The 24,344-nt window shown below is 36.6% G+C and overlaps 1 protein-coding gene across 1 annotated transcript in view; it reads left to right on the top strand.

Moving 5' to 3' along the window:
* Window positions 1-24,344, top strand: part of ME1 (malic enzyme 1) — an 809,599-nt gene that overhangs the window by 507,834 nt on the left and 277,421 nt on the right. The window contains exon 7 of the mRNA XM_053710486.1: window positions 22,506-22,615. Within this exon, the coding sequence (XP_053566461.1) occupies window positions 22,506-22,615 (110 nt within the window). The remainder of the gene's footprint in view (window positions 1-22,505; window positions 22,616-24,344) is intronic.

Here is a 24,344-nt window from a genome sequence, read left to right as displayed (position 1 = left end):
GAATTGTGTAATTTTCAAATATTTCCTTGATACTCAGACTGTATAAATGATATATATAATTTTTTCCAGGAGTATAGTGAACCACTCAGAGGAGATGGATACTGACCAGATAAGTTTATTGAACTGGAAGATATGAATATATCAAATATAGGCAGAAGAATACCAATGCAGGAAGACCATGCAATAAGTTGCCCTATAAATTGCACCTAAATTATGTTTTCATGCATTCAGAGTGATACTGTAAATAGATATACAGATATGCAATATTTATATTAATATGGGATAATAATCCAATGTAAATATAGCTATATGATATTACATCTGACTTCTTTTCACAAGGTATGTATATGATATTAAGATGATAACTGAGAAAGTAATTGGGTGAATGCTGAAGGTATTATAATCCTTTTAAATCCTTTCATAGAAAAAGTGACTTTAAAACACATCTTTTAAAATGTCATATATAGTATATCACGTTTGGTATGAAAATGCTCAGGGTAAATAGTGTAAAGTGATCCCATATATATTGGACACATTGTTTGCTGATACTGGAAATTAAAGTGTATTTAATAACACTTTGAAAGTTAGATTTTAAACTGTTAGCAGTATTGATGGTGAGACTGCATTTCTGGTTGTCAGCTGCCATCTAGTGGTTTATGCGAGAATTGCAACCAAAGGAGATGGTAGGGTCGGATAACCACATACATTCCAAGTAAGCCAATGAAATGCTCATCTCCGTTAGGGCCAATGGAAAGACAAGCATCCATTTGGGGCGTATCTGAATATTTGCCAATGATTAGAACAGAGGTGGGCTGTAGGACTTGACATAAAAGCCCATGCAAGAGGAAAGAAAGGGGTCTGCTGCTAAATTTTGACTGACTAACTTGCTGCCTTTTGGAACACAGTCTCTATAAAGCAAAACTGGGCCTAATTTTCCTTTTTCCATAATTGCAAAACCTCTTTATATGACGGTGAACTGGATTAATCTGAAAAAGATGGAACTTTCAAGTTGGTTTATTTGTAACGTATAAAGGGTTGTTTCATACTTTAAATATTTAAATCAAGGTATACTAAAGCTTTAGTTAGATTTCAGCTGGTAATTTAAAGAGCATATTTGGTATTTTAAGTTTATATCCATAGTCCTGCGTAAATTAGAACCAGTCCTATTTAGTGCTAAGTAATTTATTTGCTAAACAGGATTTTGCACTCCAGATTTATAGGTCAGTTATTACTGTGGACTCTTTCAGAACTGTACATAAATTGGTTATTGTGGTTAAATCTCTGGTAGTTATTAATTAAGCATTGTTAAGCTAATAGTCCATATTCTAATATTGGAGTGAACTATGCTGGATAATTATAGACTGTGCTGGGATTCTCATTTGTGGTATTTATTGTGAGTAAGGTTAATTTTTAAAGATATTTTTTTTTAATGATCTGTTGTATAGAGTATTGTAACAGATTAAGCATATATAATTGATTCATAATCTAGTTTCTACATAAATATAATTTAATGTGTCTATAAAGCTAACTAATCAATGAACTAAGGAATAAATATTAATTATTAAATATATTGTATATACATTTTATTGGTTGGCAACTGCTAAGATATTAATAAATTATATTGTAAACCTGGTATATACCGACACAATCTAAGTCTTCTTGGAGGTCCAGTCAGCCTTGAAATAGGGGGAAGCAAGCTAAGAAGCTTTCCGTTGATTATAAATCAATATGAAGGGGTCGCCCCCGATCTTGTAGTAGATCAAGTGGGGGGCAGGCTTTCTTTTTTTCAGCAGGCTTGGATACGTGATGTTCCAGATCCTTGGGCCATAGATATAGTATCCCACGGTTACAGAATATGATTCAAATTCTGTCCTCCCAGGGGCAGGTTCCACCTGTCAAGGTTATCTGCTAAAGAGAGAGACCTTCTTAAACTGCGTAAAGGACCTATCATCCCTAGGAGTGATTATTTCAGTTCCTCTAGAGGAACAGGGTCTGGGATTCTATTGAAATCTTTTTTGTAGTTCCCAAGAAGAAGGGCACTTTTCATCCCATTCTGGACCTAAAGTGTCTCAATCGATTCCTCAGGGTTCTGTCCTTCCAGATGGAGACCATCTGTTCTTTTGTTCCTTTGGTCTAAAAGGGTCAGTTTATAACGATCATAGATCTAAAGTATGCGTATCTTCATGTTCCTATTCACAGGGATCATTACCTGTATCTAAGGTTTGCCTTCCAGGACAACCATTTCCAGTTTGTTGCCCTTCCTTTTGGTCTTGCTACAGCTTCCAGAAATTTTACAAAGGTTCTGGGAGCTCTTCTGGCAGTGGTGAGGTCCCAGGGTATTGCTGTGGTGCCTTATCTAGACGACATTCTAGTTCAAGCGCCATCTTTTCATCTAGCAAGATCTCATACTGAGATGTTGTCCATTCTTTGTTCCCACAGGTGGAAAGTAAATCTGGGAAAGAGTTCCCTTGTTCCAGATACAAGTGTTTGTTTCTTGGGAACAATCATTGATTCCCTGTCCATGAAGATTTTTCTGTTGGAAGTCAGAAAATACAAGCTTCATGTTTCTCGCCTGTCTCTCCAGTCTGCTATTCGTCCATCTGTGGCTCAATGCATGGAGGTGATTGGACTGATGGTTACCTCCATGGATATCATTCCTTTTGCAACTCTGCATGCTCAGTAAATGGAACCAGGACCACTCAGATCTCTTGCAGAAGATACATTTGGATTCCCCAAAAAAAGTCTCACTCTCATGGTGGGTTTCACAGGACCATCTATCTCGGGGCACATGCTTCCTGGGTGATTGTGACCATGGACGCCAGCCTGTTAGGCTGGGGAGCAGTTTGCGGTTTCTTAAAGACACAGGGTCAGTGGACTCCAGAGGAGTCGTCTCTTACAATAAACATCTTGGAGTTGAGAGCAATTTTCTATGCTTTAATAGCTTGGCCTTAACTAGCTTTGGTCCGATTTATCAGATTTCAGTCAGACAACATCACCTCGGTGGCCTACATCAATCACCAGGGAGGAACTCTGAGTTCCTTGGCAATGAAGGAGGTATCTCGCATTATCCAGTGGGCGGAGTCTCACGATTGCCATCTCTCTGCCATCCACATACCAAGGGTGGACAACTGGGAAGCAGATTTTCTAAGCAGGCACCCAGAGGTTTTCACAATGATAACTTTCAGGTGGGGGGTTTCGGAGTTGGATCTGATGGCGTCTCGTCAAAACGCCAAGCTTCCAAAGTATGGTTAAAGGTCAAGAGATCCTCAAGCCATTCTGGTAGATGCTCTAGCGGTTCCTTGGAGTTTCAATTTAGCATACCTGTTTTCTTAGTTTGCATTGCTTGTACGAATAATTGCTCACATCAAACAGGAGAGAGCTTTTGTGATTTTAATAGCTCTTGCATGGCCTCGCAGGATCTGGTTCGCGGATCTGGTGATGTCATCTCTTCCGCCGTGGAGGTTACCTTTCAGGAAGGACTTTCTGCTTTAGGGTCTCTTTCTTCATCCAAATCTGGTTTCTCTGAAGCTGTTTGGAGATTGAACATCTAAGTTTGGCTAGACGTGGGTTCTCTGAGAAAGTCATAGATACTATGCTTCAGGCTCGTAAACCGGTTACTCGCAGAATTTACCATAGGGTATGGTGTAAATACCTTCATTGGTGTGATTCAAAGGGTTTTTCTTAGAACAAAGTAAGGGTTCCTCGAATTTTGACTTTTCTTCAGAAGGGCCTGGAGAAGGGTTTGTCAGTCAGTACTTTGAAGAGTCAAATTTCTGCATAAACGTCTAGCAGTTCTGCCAGATGTTCAGTCTTTTGTTCAGGCCTTGGTCAGAATCAGGCCTGTGTTTAAATCTGTTGCTCTTCCTTGGAGTCTTAACCTTGTTCTTAGAGTTTTGCAGCAGGCTCTGTTTAAGCTGATGCATTCTGTTAGTATTAAAATTACTATCTTGGAAGGTTTTGTTTCTTCTTGCCATTTCTTCTGCTTGCAGAGTTTCCTAACTTTCGGCTCTGCAGTGTGATTCCCCTTACCTTATTTTTCATGCTGATAAGGCGGTCCTTCGTACTAAGCTGGGGTTTCATCTTCATGGGCTTTAAAAAATGAAGCTTTTGTGGAGCAAATCTGTAAGGTAGCCACTTGGTCCTCTATACTTTTTCCAAATTCTTCAAATTTGATACTTTTGCCTCAGCTGAGGCTTCTTTTGGGAGAAAGGTTCTTCAAGCGGTGGTGCCTTCAGTTTAGGTCCGCCTGTCTTGGTCTCCCTCCCTTTTCATTCTGTGTCCTCTAGCTTGGGTATTGGTTCCCACTAGTAATTATAATGTTTTGTGGACTCTCCATGCTGTAGGAAAGAAAACAAAGTTTATGCTTAAATGATAAATTGCTTTGTTTCCGGGCATGGAGAGTCCATGACCCACCCTTATCCAAATTGAGAAGGCAGTTTTTTTTTGGTCTAGTCCTCAGGCACCTCTATACCTTTGTGTTATCTTCTTTTTCCATTTCCCTTCGACCGAGTGACTGGGGGTTATGGATAAGGGAAATGATGCTTAACAGCTCTGCTGGGCTGCTCTTTGCCTCCTCCTTCTGGCTACTAGTAATTAGAATGTTTTGTGGACTCTCCATGCCCGGAAAGAAAGAAAATAAATTATCAGGTAAGCCTAAATTTTATTTATAGTAGGTTAAACCCAGTAGATTTGGTACTGATAGCTGGATTACCCTATGGGCTAGATAACAAGTGGAGTGCTAAATTATTGCTCGCCCACAAACGGGCAAGCGATAATTTATCAGCCATTGCAAGTCGCTGGTTATTGCTACCGTTAGCTCGAAGTAGAAATTAGTGCTTATAAAATGAACCAGAGATCAGATCTCTGGTTAATTTTATAAATGTGCCACAAATGGCCCCAAAATACTGTCTAGTGTAGTTTATTAAAAAATAAAGATGGCAGCATCTTTATTTTTTAATAAAATTATTGCACTAGGCAGTATTTTAGGGTCTAAAGTTGGCGGCTGTGTGGTGTTAGAAAGAAACTGCAATGAAAAGTGCCTATACATTGCGGTCTATGGGAACTGTGTTTTCCCAGTAAATATATATGTATATCAGCATATATCATATATAACAGCTGAAGGTCTACATAACAAAAGAAATGACTGTAATATCTTGTATTTATCAGATGTTTTATTGTTAAGACTATATTTAGGACCTAAGAAAAATGATGTTTACTGTTAAAATAAATATTTTCTTTTCTGAGGTTAACAAAAAATTGTATTTGCAAGATATTATTTACCTCAGTTACCAGATGCAATTTTATCTCAAACGTGTCTCTTATTTGCCGTGATCTACTTATTCCGCTATTTAGACAAGAGCAGCTGGTTAAAAAAAATAAAAATAAATATATATATATATATATATATACTGTGTATATATATATGTAGAGTGAATGCTTAGAATGGAGGAGAAGAGGAAAAATAGAACATTCACGGGAATCAGAATTAGTTACATTATGGAAGATATTGCCAGTGTACCCTTTATATATATTTAAATAAAATGACCAATACCAGAGTTTTAGTTTTCAGACTGAAAGGAAATTCCCTTTGTATAAGTGTTTGCTTAACTGCAGCCCTACGTTCCCACATAACAATAAAACCATATAAGTGAAAATACATGAGTAACGTAGTGTACTTGAATTCCTAGTTACATTAGCATGCAGTACCTTGGTAAAGGTATTATGTATAGGGATGGGCGAATGTGTTTTTATTCGAATTCGAATGTTAGAATGAATGTTATTGCAGAAATTTGATTTACATAATCGAATGATAAGAACGAATATTCTTAAAAATTTGATTATCGAATGTTATTTACAGTTTTCGAATGTCACTTTCGAATTTGAATGTCACTTTCAAATTTGAATGTCACATTCAAATTTGAATATGACATTCAAATTCAAATATCGCATTCAAATTTGAATATTACATTTATAAAACACAGTTGTAGACTAGAAATACTATTTCGAATTTGAATATGACATTTGAATTTGAATGTGACATTCATAAAACACAGTATTAGACTAATAATACTATTTTGAATTTAAATTTCGAATTTGAATGTAGCATTCAAATTCAAATATTACATTTATAAAACACAGTATTAGACTAGTAATACTATTTTGAATTTGAATGTCACATTCGAATTCGAATGTAGCATTCAAATTCATATATTACATTTATGAAACACAGTTGTAGACTAGAAATACTATTTCAAATTTGAATGTGACATTCGAATGTGACATTCATATTTGAATATTACATTTATAAAACACAGTATTAGACTAGAAATACTATTTTGAATTCTGTGACATTAGAATGTAGCATTCAAATTTGAATATTACATTTATAAAACAGTTTAGACTAGAAATACTATTTTGAATTTGAATGTTACATTTGAATTCGAATGTCACATTCAAATTTGAATATTACATTTCAAAATTTAATGTGATATACAATACATAGCTAAACATTTTATTATTCGAATGAATATTTTCGAATGTTATTGAAAAATTAGAAAGCTAAAATTTGAAAATAGAATGTTATATAAACATTCGAAATGCATCAAAATTAGTTTTAAAATTTCTAATTTTTAGAAACATTCGCCCATCCCTAATTATGTATCCACTACTAAAACCATATGTGAGGCATGACTGTCTGCTTTTCACAAGTTTTATAGTGAGGATCTGTGACCAATAGTTTGAGAAAATAAGGAGTGTCCAAAACCAAAAGTGAAAAAGAATAAATAGAGATCTTGGTACACATTGGCTTTTAAATAGTAAACATGAACCAATATTTTTTAGTATATATTAAAACTCAGTAGTCTGAAAGACAAGCAGACACAAATAAAGACCTCAGCATCTGTGCCAGTAAAAAGCTTTAAAAAGGTCATGTGTTTTTGACTGTACACCTGAGCCAAACAATGTAATAAATGCCCAATTCTGGAGATATTTAAATGTTCTCATCAGGTACTACCTGGTAGTATAACTTGTTATTGGACATTATGAATTACATTTGTTAGTGAGTTGCATCTTTATATCTTGCATTTTCTTAGGGGTGATCATCCTTAAAAACAAACAAAATAAAAAGGTTTATCATTCTTCTTATCGAGTAAAAAAAATCTTAGAAAATCTTATCTTTATTATTATTATTATTATTATTAGTGAGATCATAATTAATAATAATGGTACTTCATTTAAGAATCACACATAGGCCACCATTTGTTTGATATCATGGTTATTAATACTCCAATATTAGACAAAATATAAATTCTGAATAGCAAAAAGCACTTAAAGAAATAAGTAGTGTTTACTCCTATATATTATTTTATATATATATATATATATATATATACAAAAGAAGAGATAAGACAACTTGGTAATACTGGCTGAGGGTTAATCATATACCCAAGTACCAGATCTGTAGTGCTAAAATGACGTGCTCTAATAATCTGAACATGCATTTTTGTACTATGATGTCCTTTAACAATAATGCAGAATATATTTCTGTGTTGCAATCTGGATATATTGTTATAGATTAAAAAAAAGTACTTATATCATGTGCATAATTGTGTTTTTGTAGTGTAGGTAAGAGGAGTATGAGGGTATATACAGCAACACACATACATAAACACACACAAGTAAATAAATATGACATCTAAGAAAGTGCTGAGGTGCTATATGTAGTAACACTGTTAGTGTTTTTTCTTTGAGAAACTTTGAGAAAGGAAATTCTGGGTGTGGTCCATATATGGAAAGTGTAGAAAGCCAATTACAAATTTTTAACTTACAGCTGTGGGACTTATGAACAGCCAATTCTTTAAAAAAAAAAAAAGCCTCCAAAAACCTCAAAACATTAGTATTCTATTCAATATTCTCTGAGCTGGAATTCAATACAGTGTACTAGAGGAAGTTAAGAAATTATACAATTGTGAGAACTTAGCTCTAAAGTGATATTCTAATTGAGTGCCAAAGTCTTTGTCTGAAGTTCAAGCTAATACTGAAATCACTGCAAAAGCTACTTGGCCTTGTTTGCTTTGGCTTTTGCATTTGTAGATTATTAAAAGTTACATTGAAAAGAGAGTTCCAGTGATCATATCAGAAAAATAGAACAAAAATGCAATTAAAGTGAAATCATTCATATGAAATGCTTCTCCGTTTTTTTCATTTTTTTTTCCATTTTTTTTTTCATATTTTTTTTCATTTTTTTCAAACAATATAGAGATTTTGTATAGTTCCTGGAAACACATAGTATATGGAAAATGTATCTCATTCCCATGGAGAAGTTGCCCACCCCCTTCCATCCATTTGTGTTTGCCATGTGAAAACTTCACATTCCATTAGGCGGATTTTGGATTTTTTTCTAACGACATTCCAGTTTATTAGAAGCGTAGTTTTAAGTAATTAGGGTGCCCACATTCCAATTTTGATGTAAATGGAAATTTTGAATATATTAGTTAAACACATGAGGAAAAAAGGATCAGGTTTTTTGTGATGGTTTTTGCACACCTTTATAAAAGTAAGATATACATGCTTAATGGTTTGATTATGTTTTCCTTTTTCTAGCAAAAATATGAATTTGTGGTATGAGCTGTTTGATATAATTTTGTACAATTTTTTTTTATTTTTTTTAAATAAATTTTTTCATAAACAATGTAACAATAGTGATACATCCAAAAACAATGACAAATAAGATGAATACAGTGCTATTACAAATATATTGCTATTACAAATATAAATATATATATATATTGCCCAGCCAACAGTATAAGTCATGTCAACCTAATGAGCATTAATAAGGTTAAAGAACAGAATTTGATGAAGATTCTTAATGAAAAAAGGAAGCTAAAATTGGCTGGAGGTATGTCAAAGCGAAGGAGTTGATTGGGCAATAGAGGTAAACAAAAGGAGCAGATGAATCCAGTCCATCGAGGGCATTAGCAAAGATTTGGACTAAAGGGATTGAGACTTCAGTTTTATATTTTAAGCTTAAAAGAGGAGTAGCTACAGCGTTGGTCTCATGCGAACCAAGTGTTGTCGTGAACGTTATATCTAATGTAGCTACTCAGAGTCAATTGTTTGGCCGCTTTTGGACCAAATTAGCGAGGAGGGGGATAAAGGAGTACAGCGGACAAGAGCCGGATGGTAGAATAGTTAGTAAAGGTCATGTTATATAGTTACAATATATTGGGTTTAAAAGGAAGGACATGTTGTTTGTAAAAACAAAACAAAAAACAAATGAGGGGTGGTAGATAAGTAGGAAGCAGCTGAATCTTAATCCAACACTTAATGCCAATAAGTTTGTTTACTATAAGATGAACAGAAATTGCACACTGCAATATTATATTATGTGGAGGGGGGACAATAGAATATTTGAAGCCTAGGGGGCCGCCGGGTGAGCCCCTCTCCTAGGGGAGTGCCACCTATAGGCCATGTGGGAAAAAGGATGAGGGATATGACCCACTGGCAGTAAATACCAGCGGGAAAGGGAGGAGAGAGGCTCTACCGGAACACATAATATGTACTAATAATGTGGGCAAGACCATAGAGAAACTAGGGAAGACAACCATACAGTCACTAATAATGATAGCACATAACATATAAAATAAAATAACACATCATTTAGGCAACAAAAACAGATATCCACACAACTAAATATATCGCTTAGGAGGGGGGCAAAAGAGACATATAACATCTAGGTAAAGTCTGTCTCCAGAAAACTAAAATTCTGTTATTTGCAATAGTTCCCTGGTTATTACAATAAAAATAGTACGACCATGATATATATTTTAACCTGCAAGCTAGCTAGGGTCCCAGTTGCTAGTAGTGACTTTTGGGTTAGGGTGTTACTAGTATGAGTCCCATAAACATAAGGGGGGGAGTATCTCTTAAAGGGGTAGTTACGCGTAGGCTTATGTATGAGAAGAGGAAAACTAATATATGCCGTATGTTATCTGATGTAAACACTCAGACAAAGGTATACCCAACATAGCATAATGTAGAAAATATAGTATCCTATAAAATGCACAAACATGCCACAGATTCAACTGAGCGTTAAAAGCAACTGTGCTACCATGTGCATAGGTTCGGGTGTCTCATGGTTAGGTCGGCATCATAGGTTGGCTATAGGTACATAGGGCTCTATGAGACCCCGGGATGTCTGTAAATCACTGCCCACTCCATCACGAGAAAATGTTACATAAGATTAGCTAACATGTTGTGGGTAGTTACTCCTTATAATTTGAGATATGTTTGTTGTTCGGTAATAAGAAAAGGGAGTGATAGGAGAGAAGGGGGCTGATGAAGATGATATGTTAAGGTCTGGCTAGTTAATGGTGGTGTTGCATCAGCGCTTCACTAGGGAGTTATGTGAGATATATGGACTATATGAATAGGGAAACTGTCTCATAGTATGACAAAGAAAAAGTTACACACATACTGAAGCTGTAAACCTAATAAGCCTGGATAGAAAGAAAAAAAAAACAACAAAAAAAAACCCATCATCATGGACATATACTTTGTTACTGTAGAGCTTAAAATGAGCTACTAAAGCTGCTAGCTTATATATACTGGTTATAGTTATGAGAATGCTATCTTGGAGTAGCTATGTTGTGCAATGCTTGATAATGAGGTGTGTCAAATCCATAGCAGTGGCTAAGTATTATGGGGATAAGACCTATACACTGAACTCTGTTCAGAAATATTTATGTAACAACACATAGCATACTAATATCAAATAGCCTAGTTGAAATAGTAATGTAATAATTGACCTTAATTTGGGGAAATAGTATTACAGTCTATACATATATCTCTAATGCTCAGCCTAGTTACATATAGGTAGGATACCTGCTTTGCAGTGTGGGAAGGGTAATTGACCCTTATTAGGAGACTCTCTGTGATTAAACAGTATCAATACATATAACGCTGCTTATGTAGATAGTTGTGAGCACATATAAGTCAATGTCAGACTAATTCAGCAATAAGGCTGTAGAACATTGAGGGCAATAAAGTACATGGGGGGTAGTAACTATAAATCTAAAGATAAAAAACATTAACAATAAAACCAATGCAAATTAACAGCTAATGGAATATAAGGCTTGTAAGCCAATGGAAGCCAGACTGTGGAGAGCAAATGCGATAAGAGGTAACTCTGCAAAGGATTTCAGTGCCAGTTTTGTTAAGTTCTGCTACAAATAAAAAAAAAGTCATCCTATACCCTTTTGGCGCTTTCCAAGTGGCTTAGTGTAGTTACAAAAATGTCCCCATAAATGGAGGGTGTCAGAAATGTTCAAGTCTAGTGACCGGACCTCACCGTGTGAAGGTAACAACAGCTCTGGCTCCGCAAAAGCTGCAGGTGAGAAATACTGTAAGAGCTCTAGGGATCTGTAGCCCTTAGCGGCATATTCTGGGGTCCAATCTTCGTTTCCATTGCCAGTCATGCCTGGGCAAAAAGGCTGCATAGACTTCAAGGATTCCCCATACTCTGTGACAGTACCTGGGTGCTGGGTTAGATGAGGAAGGTCGCGCAGTGTGCAGGGGACAACCCGCATAGAAGAAATAGCAGCGCTCGGTACATCCTCCGCTCCCAACTCCGCTTCTATGTTTTCCGGCAATAGAAGGTCTGTGTCGGGTGTCCCTCTAGGCCTGCAGCATGGAGGATTCAGCTCAGGTCTGCCCAGGGGAGTGTCAAATGTCTCCGTGGTTGTGTTTAGCGAGATGGCGTAAGTAACATCATCCTGTCCTGAGTCGGTATGGTCTTCCACATGCTTCAGCGAAGATGTTAGCGAAGACAGTATGGCTGTGAAGTCCTCTTTTAGGCTCTGGTAGTGACTATCAATGAGTTGTAGGGTACGCTGTTCCCATGCCTCCATAGCCTCCATAATGGCGGCGTCGCTAGGGATTGAATGTTTTCCAGTCGCCTAGATTTAGGAAAGCAATTGTAGTCCTAATTCTTCTTCTGGAAACAATATAGAAGCGACTGCCTCTGGAACCAAGATTTTTAGGGAAAGAATTTTATAGTCCAGGACTGTAGGGAGGATGTTAGGTCTTACCGCATGGCCGTATTATAAGACATTTGCCGGCTGCTTTTTCTCAAAATAAAACAGGACTGAATCTCTCGATATAATGAGGATGTCTCTGAGATTATATTTTTTAGTATAATTTTAGGAGAATAAAGTTTCTATTAGTGAAAATAGCAAGGTTTATAGTGAGAGCTCGACAGATAGACGTCTGGTTACTTCGGTAGTTGGCTCCGCCCCCCTAATTTTGTACAATTTGTAATTAACATGTTTAAACATCCGACCACTTATTTTCAACAACTTATATGCCAACACCTCCACTGGCTTCCTCCACTGGCCTCAATAATAAAATTCAAAATTTTGACCCTAATATACAAATCTCTCACCAGCACTGCACCCTCCTATATTTCTGTCCTTGTCTTCAAATATTCTCCACTCTGCACAAGATCTACTGCTCTCCTCATTTCTCATCACTTCCACTCTTGTCTGCAATACTCTTCTAGAACTGCACCTATCATATGGAACTCCTTGTCTTGCTTAGTCAGACTTGCTCTAGTCTCAAAAACGTTGTGTTCCTTAAAAACATATCTGTATAAGGATACATACAGGTTACTTTAAAATGTCTCTACTAGTTCCGTTTCCCTCTCCCTCAAATTCCCCATTTTCTTCCTTCAGAATGTAAGTTCATGAGTCCACCTGTCCTGTCAATTATTTTATGTGACTCAATGGCAGGGCCTTCTACCCTTACAATTTATGTAATTGCCTTCTGATTGTTGTACTCCATAAATGTATATTTAAAATTTCAGTGCTGCTCAATATATTGGCGCTTTATAAATAAACAATAATAACAATAACCACTTCATTTTATTTTGCTCACCGTGTTTAATTATGTATGTAAGAAAAATTGAGCTTACATAGTGGAAATAAATCTGTATGTAAGAAAGGGAAATATTTACTTTAGTAGGTATTTTTTTAATAGTGCATGTTAGGGTGGTGTTTTTTGTGGCTAAGACAACTAACTGATGTTTGTTCTTATTCATTTAATATTTTTTAACTGTGAGGAAGACCTCACTTCTTTTTATATTTAATGAATTGTACTACAGTTTAAACTAAAATGCTTTTTTTATACCAAATGTCAAGAAGATATTAATTTTGTTTTGTTCATTATTGTTCACTTTCCAGAGCTAATTAAGGTTATTAGGGAAAAACATATTAAAAAAGCACTTGAAATATGCTTGTTATATAGATTTAGCCTATTTGAGACCCCATATGAACTGTTTTAGGGATGGGTGAAAGTCTAAATATGATATTGGTAAAATAATTGTCCTTTAAATTTGTTTCTACCAATTGAATGATTGTAATAGAACAAATGCTAATTTCTATTTTTCCAGTGCTGCATTTGAAATAGAAAGACTAGCGTTCAAATGCTGATTCTCTTAGAATTAAATTATGATAGTTAAAAATAATGAATTATGCCATTCTACTGATGATTATTATGGGGTAAATCTGTGGGAATCCGTATAAGAAATCTAATTGTAATTTCTTTCCAATGGTATGGAGAGTCCACAAAGCCATTCAATTACTAGTGAGAATTCAACTCCTCGCCACCAGCAAAGCTTCAAGTATCCTCCCACTACCCACAATCCCCAGTTATTCTTTGCCTGTGTAACATTGTTGGTGATGTGTGAAGAAGGTATCTAAAGAAATCAAGTTGTTAATCCTTTAATGGGTACTTTTCCCTGCAAGCAAGAATTGTAGTTATGCTGTGTCCATGTATTTCTCTTTAGTAAGAGTAATGGTGGCCTTTAGCATTTTGAAGACGGAAAGGTGTCTTTACTTACCTTCCAACATTTTTGCTACCCCTATATAGAAAACCAGGGTTGTTTTTTCTTTATCTACAGGTCTATGTCAAGGAGGATTCTGTCACATTCTGCCCTACAGCGGATCCACAGGTAAGTGATTTTACCTTCTAGGTGATAAGGATGCAGCACTTAGGGGTTCATTGTTTTTTTGTTTTTTTAAAAAAAGGGTACTTGAAGAACAATGTGGATCCTTATGGGACTGAATATCCCGTTTAAAGATTGGGGATTTATTGGGCAGCAGTTCAGGGCACTATTCTGTCATGTGAAGTTTTTTTTTTTATTTTGGCTATGGGGATTTGTTTGCAAACGTTTAACTTTTATTTAGTTTGGGTAATATCTCTTTAAAGAAGTTGTTGGCAGTTCTTTTTACCGCATCTCACTTTTGAATTTGAGGTCATGTGACCGCTCAGTTACTTCCTGAGTGCAGAACGGTTTGTTTCTAGCCGGCTGTTTGGAAGCCGGATTTTCAAGGGGACAGACCGGATTTTCTGGCATTAGATCGTTTTTTTTCTGCCTGATTCTCTCTGATATTTGCAGCTTTCTAGGATCTGCAGTTTGAATAGAATTTATCTGTTGGTGTGGATTGGATTCCTGGTTACCAGTTGGGTGAGTCTCTCCAGCATGGCTGGGGTGTAGAGGTGCCGTTTTATTAATTATCTTTACTTAGAATTTTATTCTATTTTATATTGAAATTAGAGTATAAGGGAAATAAAGGGCTATTTTATTTACTATGGATACCGATCCCAAGCTGTCGCTATCATTTGATAAATGTCTTTATTGTGCAGATGCCCAGGTTATACCTCCTGTGCAATTTTGTTCCCCTTAATAAGGTTTTATTATCTAAGGATAAGGATTCCTTATCTATGCCTTTTTTTTCTTAGTATAATGCTGTTCAGGGTTGTCTCAGCCTTCTATTAACATGTCCCAGTCTTTGACAGATTCACATGCAGTGCCCTGCGGTTCCTCTCAGTCAGTTTCTGGGAGTGTTTGTTTGCCTAAAGATTTTGTTTCACAGTTGACCTCTGCAGTTTCTGCAGCCCTAAGTGCTTTACCTAGTTCTGGTAAAAGGAAGAGGAAATCTAAGAACATTTCTTTGGGTTCTGATTCCCCCAAGACTGATTTGGTTAGTCTTTCTCAGTTATCTAGCGAGGATCATTCCTCTGCAGCTTCTGAGGGCGAGAGCTCTGATTCAGAATCTGCAGTTCCTAGTACAGTAGATTCTGAGGAGGTTAATTTTAGATTTAAACTAAAGCATCTCTGTTTACTTTTGAAGGAGGTTTTAGCTACTTTGGATGACTCTGAAACAGTTGAAGAGGCTCCTAAAAAGGCTAATAAACTGAATAGAGTTTTTGATGTCAAACCTAAATCTGTGGAGGTTTTTCTGTTCCAGATCACATTTCTGACATTATATCTCAGGAATGGGAGAAGCCAGGTGTTCCTTTTAACCCGTCTCCTGTGTTTAAAAAGATGTTTCCTGTGGCTGATTCAGTGTAAAATCTGTGGTGCAATGTTTCTAGAGTAGAGGGCACTATATCTACCTTAGCCAAGAGAACTACTATTCCTCTTGAAGATAGTTCCTCTTTTAGAGACCCTATGGATAAGAAACTGGAGGGTTATTTAAGAAAGATGTTTCTTCATCAGGGCTTGCAGTGGCAACCAGTTGATAGTAATGCAACAGTTGCTGGTGCAGCCTCTTATTGATGTGACTCATTGTCTGATCTTATTTCAGAGGAGACTACTATAGAGGAGATCCAGGATAGTATCAAGGGTGTAAAGCTGGCTTATACTTTTATCTGTGATGCCAGTATGCAAGTTGTTAGGCTGGGAGCCAAGATTTCTAGTTTTGTGATACTAGCCTGCAGAGCCCTTTGGTTAAAGTCTTGGTCTGCAGATGTGACTTCCAAATCCAAGATACTGTCTCTACCTTTTAAGGGTAAGACTTTATTTGAACCTTGCCTAGCAGAGATCATTTCCACAGTTACTGGTGAAAAGGGAGTTTTTTTACCACAGGATAAGAATAGACCCAAGGTCGTCAGACTTCTAATTTTCATTCCTTTCGTAACTTCAAGGGACAGAGATCTTCCTCATCTTCTTAATCTGAGCAAACCAAGACTTCTTGGAGAGCTAGCCAGCTCTGGAACAAGGGTAAGAAATCCAGAAAGCCTTCCGCTGATGCTAAGTCAGCATGAAGGGGCCGCCCCCTATCCAGTTCTGGATCAGGTAGGGGGCAGACTTTCCTTTCAGCAGGCTTGGATTCGCGGTGTTCCAGAACCTTGGGCAGTGGATGTAGTCTCCCAGGGATACAGGATAGGATTCAAGTCTTGTCCCCCTAGGGACAGATTCCTAATATAAATCTGTAAAGCAGGTAAAGAGAGAAGCCTTCTTAAACTGTGTAAGGGATTTGTCCTCTCTGGCAGTGATTATCCCTGTTCCTCTAGCAGAACAGGGTCAGGGATTTTATTCAAATCTTTTTGTGGTTCCCAAAAAGGAGGGAACATTTCGACCCATTCTAGACTTAAAGTCTCTCAGCAAGTTTCTCAAGGTCCCGTCCTTCAAAATGGAGACTATTCATTGTATTCTCCCTCTAGTTCAGGAGGGTCAGTTTATGACCACCATAGACCTAAAAGATGCGTATCTTCATGTACCTATCCACAGGGTTTTGGATCAACATTTTTGCCTCGCCACTGCTCCTCAAACCTTTACAAAGGTTCTAGGGATTCTTTTGGCTGTGGCCAGATCTCTAGGGATTGCGCTGGTTTCTTACCTAGATGATATCTTGGTCCAGGCGCCATCTTTTCAGTTAGCAATATCCCATACAGATTCTCTGTTAGCTATTCATGAGTGGAAGGTGAATCTAGGGAAAAGTTCCTTGGTGCCAAATACCATGGTATGTTTTCTGGGGACAATCATAGACTCAGTATCTATGAGGATTTTTTTGATAGAGGTCAGAAAATTCAAGCTTCTGGAGACCTGTTGTTCTCTTAAGTCCTCTATTCGTCCATCAGTGGCAGTATGCATGGTAGTTATTGGTCTCATGGTGGCATCCATGGACATTCCATTTGCTCGCTTCCATCTGAGACCTCTACAGTTATGTATGCTCAATCAATGGAACGGAGAATACTCTGATCTCTCTGAGGATAGTTTTAGACCCTCGGACAAGGATTTCTCTGTCTTGGTGTATCTCCCAAGACCATTTGTCTCAGGGCACTTGTTTCCTGAGACCTTCTTGGTAGATTGTGACCACGAATGCCAGCCTGTTAGGCTGGGTAGCAGTTTGGGGGTCCCTAAGAGCTCAGGGACTTTGGACTCAGGAGTTCTCTGCCCTCCCTATAAATATCCTAGAATTGAGAGCAATTCTCAATGCTGTAACAGCTTGGCCTCAACTGAGTTTAGTCCGGTTTATCAGATTTCAATTGGACAACATCACTTCTGTGGCGTATATCAACCACCAAGAAGGAACTCGGAGCTTGTTATCTTTGAAGGAGGTGACTTGCATTCTTCAGAGTCTCGCAATTGTAATCTCTGCCATTTATATCCCAGGGGTGGAAAACTGGGAATCGGATTATCTAAGCAGGCAGAAGTTTCACCCAGGGGTATTGGCTCTCCATCCGGAAGTTTTATCGATGTTAACCCTCAAATGAGGAGTTCTGGAGATGTATCTGATGGCATTTCGTCTCAATGCCAAGCTTCGAAAATACGGAGCAAGATTAAGAGATCCTCAAGCAGCTCTGGTAGATGCCCTGGCAGTGCCATGGGACTTTGGTCTAATTTATCTGTTTCCTCCAGTTGCCCTCCTTCCTCGGGTGATAGCTCGTATCAAACAGGAGCAGGCTTCGGTGACTCTAATAGCTCCATTGTGGCCTCGCAGAACTTGGTTTGCGGACCTAATGAAGATGTCGTAATTTCCCCCGTGGAAATTGCCTCTGAGGAAGGATCTTCTACTTCAGGGTCCCTTCCTCCATCTGAACTTAGTCTCTCTGAAGCTGACTGCTTGGAGATTGAACGCTTACTCTTGTCCAGACGAGGTTTTTCTGTGAAGGTTATTGAGACTATGATTCAGGCTTGTAAGCCTGTTACTCAAAAGATTTATTATAAGGTATGGCGTAAATACCTTCATTGGTGCGGATATAGGGGTTTTTCTTGGAGTCAGTTGAAAATTCCCTGTATTCTGTACTTTCTTCAGGAGGGCCTGGAGAAGAGTTTATCAGTCAGTACCCTAAAGGGTCAGATTTCAGCTCTGTCGAATCTTCTGCAGAAGCATCTGGCAATTTTACCAGATGTTCAGTCTTTTGTCCAGGCTTTGGTTAGCATCAGGCATGTGTTTAGGTCAGTTGCTCCTCCTTGGAGTCTTAATCTGGTTCTTAACATTCTGCAGCAGGCTCCATTTGAGCCTATGCATTCTGTTGATATTAAGTTATTGTCCTGGAAGGTTTTGTTTCTGCTGGCAATTTCCTCTGCCCGTAGAGTTTCAGAGCTTTCGGCTCTACAGCGTGATTCTCCTTATGTTATTCTTCATGCGGATAAGGCGGTTCTCCGTACTATATTAGGATTTCTACCTAAGGTGGTTTCAGATTGCAATATTAACCAAGAAATTGTTGTTCCTTCATTTTGTCCTAATCATTCCTCTTAGAAGGAGCGGTTGTTGCACAATCTGGATGTTGTGTGTGCTTTGAAGTTCTATTTACAGGCTACGAAAGATTTTCGTCAATCTTCTACTCTTTTTGTTTTTTCTGGTAAACAGAGGGGTCAGAAGGCCACTTTATCTTCTACACTCTCCTTCTGGTTTAGAAGTGCTATTCGATTGGCTTATGAGACAGCTGGACAGCAGCCTCCAGAGAAAATTACTGCTTACTCCACTAGGGCTGTAGCTTCCTTTTGGGCCTTTTAAAATTATGGAACAGATTTGCAAGGTGGCCACTTGGTCATCATTGCATACTTTTTCCAAATTTTCCAAAGTTTGTTTTTGCCTTGGCTAAGGCTTCTTTTGGGAGGAAAGTTCTTCAAGCGGTGGTGCCTTCTGTTTAGGTTCGCCTGTCTTGTGTATCCCTCCCTTTCATTCTGTGGACTCTAGCTTTGGTATTAGTTCCACTAGTAATTGAATGGATTTGTGGACTCTTTATGCCATTGGAAAGAAAACATAAATTAGACTTACCTGATAAATTCTTTTATTTCCTGGCATGGAGAGTCCACGATCCGCCCATTTTTTTTAAGACGGCATTTTGTCATTTTTCTAAACCTCAGGCACCTCTATACCCCTTGTGTTTCCTTCTCTTTCCATAATTCCTCGGCTGAATGACTGGGGATTGTGGGTAGTGGGAGGATACTTGAAGCTTTGCTGGGGTGTTCTTTGCCTCCACCTGGTAGCCAGGAGTTGAATTCCCACTAGTAATAGAATGGATTCTGGGACTCTCCATGCCAGGAAAGAAAAGAATTTATCAGGTAAGTATAAATTATGTTGTTTTAAGAAACATCAGAATTAACATTGTTTAAATTAACTAATTCCTGACAAGCAATTTACCTTGGTTAGAACAGGCAAATGTGAATCATTCCCAAACTGATAGTTTATTACAAAGGTAATCGACAATATTGCCATATAAGCATAGTTTGTTATCCTAATGGAAACATTAGATCAGAATCTGTATATAATAGACAGGTACTGCATATGCAGATACCATGTTGGCATTTGACATATAAAAATCCTATTTTTGTAACAAAAATATTTTGCATTGTTTGCATTGCTGGACATTTATGAAATGATTAAGCACTTGTGTTTTTTTCTGTATTATATTTGGTAAATAGCACCAGTTTATCAACCTGAGTATTATTCACAAATAGTAACTTACAATTTCACCCTGATTTAGAAAAATCTGTGACAACTTTATTCTTCTAATTAAAATAACAAAAAACCTTTGAAGTTATCACAATCAAATAAAAAATATAGGTTTTTCATTAAAATATAAACTGCCTTTCTACTGTTGCATTGTACAGTTTCGTAGCTTTTTCCAATTTTCCACCAGATTCATGTCCATTTAAGAATTCCAATAATGGGTGGGTTCTCTAACCATAATAGTCCTAAAAATCAATCCTAATAGCTTTGTCTGTAAAAAAAAAAAAAAAAAAAATACAATTGAAAAGCATGAATTGTGTGTGAGAGACTGGAACAAAAGTGTATTGTAGCCTGACTCTAGATACATATATATTGAATAGGACAAGAGCTTTGAGAATGTAAAATCTTCATTAAACTATAAGTGATATCATAATGCATAATGTTGCAAAATAATACTTATTTATATTTATTCTTGATCATTTCTCTATACAATTATGTGATAACTCTATTGCTGAATTTATGATTAGTACTGAACTTAACAAAGAACAGTTTTAAAATGGCTGTGTGAATTGGATGAAAAAAGAGAGTTTTACAAACTGCCCTAGTGCTCAGATATGTTTCTAATGTAGCAGATTAAAATGCTTCCACTTCTAGATAATATTAATATGAATGATAACCCTTTATATAACCAAGTACTGGAAAAATTGATTTATTTTCAGAATCAGGGTGATGTAGTGCCCATCTGTTAATATAAGTATGTAGGGTACAGGTGTTTGTAGTTGTGTTGTGTTTTGATTGACATGACAATGTCAGCTTCTTTATCCATTGTGGGAGCGCACTACAGTAAAGTGAACAGTGTGATCAAGAGGGTTGTGATTTGAAAAAACATTTGTAACAGATTGCAGCTGCACATGGAAAGCCTAAGAAGAGGGAATGGTATCCCCCTTTTCCAGAACAGCACAGCTGTCTACTTGGGCCAGGGTGAACACCTGAAAAAGAGAGGAGGATTTAACCCCTTATATGAAACAGGGGAACCCCCTCTATTTAAATCATACAGGGGGCTCCGTAGTAACCCCCCCCCCTCCATCACCAGTAGAAATCACTTTGCTTCTAGTGGAACCTTTCAAATGAGGGATCACTTGTCCAACTAGCACAAACAGGGGAGCATAGGGGGCTCTGTTAGAAACCGTCTCTGGTTAAACAGAATTTTTAAATGCGGCTGAAAGTAATTGCCATTTTTACACTTTTTTTGAAAGTGTAGACCCTCTTTCATATCAGGGGTCCCTGTAAGTGACCTGGGTCCTGAGAGATTGGCTTTTAAAGCCATCTCCCTCAGCCCCTGGTTTTCTGTCTCAAGCAAGTAGTCCTGCGCCCTTGTGACATCACCACAGGTGTACATGACAGACAGAAATGTGTTTGCATGCGCTTGCTGCTTCTAACCATGTTTCAGACTATTCCCCATGTTGGTGATGCCAACCATGTATTTTTAATTTTAATAAAGTGACTTCTTCTTCTCCTCCAGTGCAGTGACCTAATATATATAGTTTATGTATGTGTATATACCGGTATATGTGTATATATATATATATATACTGTGTGTATGTATGTGTATGTATATATATATATATATATATATATATATATATATAAAATAGCTCTTTCTCAAGAGCAAATCTGTTCTTAATAAAAGAGCCTTTTTAAGAATTGATTTGCTCTTGAGAAAGGGGGTTGTACCGCTGAAATGCATAGAACTGTTTTTAAATCATTACTTTTTTATTTTTTGTATTTCTGTTGCTAAAATTCTTTGATAAATATTACAAAATTTACTACGACTTCCATTGAGTACATTGCTTTTAGTGCAGGATTTGTGCAAAACTGTATTGCAGTATTTTCTCCATTTCGAGGTCCATTGAAGTGGTTACCTACTTGTGGAGGCTCTGAGAAGGTCAGCACCACCACTACAAATCAGTCTGATTGAAGAAGTGTGATGGATGTCAGGAGAGCACTACCTACCAGAAAGCATAGTGCCTACTGTAAAGTTTGGTTGAGGAAGGATACTGGTCTGGGGCTGTGTTTCATGGTTTTTGCTAGGCCCCTTAGTTCCATTAAAGAGTCATCGTATTGCTACAGGATACAAAGATGTTTTACATAATTTACTGCTTCCAAAATTGCAGCCACATCATGACTGTGCACCTGTGCACAAAGCAAGGTTTATGAAGACATTTTGTCGAGATAAGTGTGGTGTGAATTGAGTGACCTGCACAGAGCCCTGACCTCAACTTCACTGAACACGTGGGATGAATTGTAAAGCTGATTGCAAGCCAGACCTTCTCATTCAACATCAGTTCATGGCCTCAGAAATCCTCTTTTGGTTGAATGGGGACAATTTCTCACAGACACGCTCCAAAATCTTGAGGATAACCTTCCCAGAAGACCAGATGAGCTGTGGCTGTGTATATCTGCAAAGGGGGGGGGGGGTGACTACATAATAGTGTCCAACAAGCTCATAAAAGTGTAATAGTGAGGTGTCCCCATACTTTTGGCCATATAGTATATCATGGGTTAGTTCGTAAAAGATGTGGACTACTGCTCTGTATTTCTATAACATGCCATGTTGATTGCCTTTTGTTTTTAATAAAAATTTAGTTTAAAAAAATGGAAATAACAGATGTATAATAATGGATGGGTATGTATAGTAATGTATATTTAAATCAATACCACTTAGCACTCTATTGCTAACATGTTTCTTTTGTTTCATTTTAGATATGGTATGAATTGCTTAATTCAGTTTGAAGATTTTGCTAATGCCAACGCATTTCGCCTTCTGAATAAGTATCGTAATAATTACTGTACCTTCAATGACGATATCCAAGGTAAAAGACAGTTATTTTTTTTTATATATGTATTGTCAACCAGTTGTCAATATGCTGTACTGCATCTAAGATCTCATACAACTGAATGCATTAGTCTCCAAGCTTTTTTTTTTTTTTTACATTTTTTATAAATAGGCTTTTTATTTTTCATTTATTTTTAATAGATCTAAAGTATCTATATCCGTTGCTGAAGAGTCAGAAAATAATTATTAAATCTTTTTAAAACAAGAATTCAATATACCACTTAAAGATTATTTTTTTTTGGTTATCTCCAAGTGTGTCATTTAATTTGGGATTTAAAAATGAGATTTCAATGGGAATGGAAATGGTCTCGGTTAGATAAATGTTTCAAGCTACAAAAGCTTAAGATACATTTAATAGCCAAATGGTATGAGGCAATTATAGAAATTAAAGGTAAAATATCAATATAATTTTTTCAAAATTGCAGGCGAATCTCCCTATGTAGGGCCAGCTAGAAGTCCGTCAGGTACCGCTCGTATTACAAGTTGAAAGTAAAAAGTTGTCGCTCGCGCACTAACCCAACGCACGCAAAAAACAAAAGTTAGAATATCATAACCACATTAGCATATTCCTCCATAGAATTCAATAGAGGAAAAGAAGGGAGGAAAAAACACTCTATTCGCGTGCAATCCCGATCGCATATTCTCAAGTACACTAACCCGACATGAAAATAGGAATATTTCACATTCCATTGTTCTTCACGTAGCAGAATATGTTCTATTTATTCATAAATACATATTGCTACATATATCTGATGGTATTTCAGTAATATATATATATATATACTGTAATTGCATTAGAGCCCTTTGCAGACAAGTAGATGAAAACATGAAAAAGCATATTTATACAATTTTCATATTTAATAAAGTGTTATACTACGTATTTACTGTAAATATTTCACATTCCAATTATCTGCACATAGCAGAATATGTTCTATGTATTTTAAAATAGTTATTTATATATCTGTATATATATCTATACATACACACACGCATATATATATATATAGTTAGTCCAATAAAAAAGTATCATTGCTCAATGCAATACTCTTGTTATTTTGAGATATATATATATATATATATGTGTGTGTGTGTGTGTATATAGATATATATACAGATATATAAATAACTATTTTAAAATACGTAGAACATATTCTGCTATGTGCAGATAATTGGAATGTGAAATATTTACAGTAAATATGTAGTATAACACTTTAGTAAATATGAATATTGTATAAATATGCTTTTTCATGTTTTCATCTATTTGTCTGCAAAGGGCTCTAATGCAATTACAGTATATATGTGTCTATATATATATATATATATATATATAATGTGTGTGTGTGTGTGCATATGTATTTGTGTTTATATGTGTATATATGTCTGTAAATACATACACATATAAATACATATATATGAACATATAAACACACACACACACACACACACACACACACACATATATATATATATATATATATATATATATATATATTTATATATATATATATACATACACATAAATACATACATATCAATATTAGGATATGTATGTATCTTTTTTAAAGCCCTTTGCCTGCCTGAGACCTCATATCTTTGAGTCCTTATAACTTTTTTTGCAATATATTATTTTAATCATTTTTATTAAGTAGTGTTGTTATGAGTGTAACTGTACTTTTTTTTAATGTATTTTTGATGTGTTTTGTCAC

This window comes from Bombina bombina, chromosome 4, assembly GCF_027579735.1.
Source record: "Bombina bombina isolate aBomBom1 chromosome 4, aBomBom1.pri, whole genome shotgun sequence".
NCBI lineage: Eukaryota > Metazoa > Chordata > Amphibia > Anura > Bombinatoridae > Bombina > Bombina bombina.
Note: the sequence above shows the minus strand (reverse complement) of the source record. Positions and strands in the feature narration are given on the sequence as shown.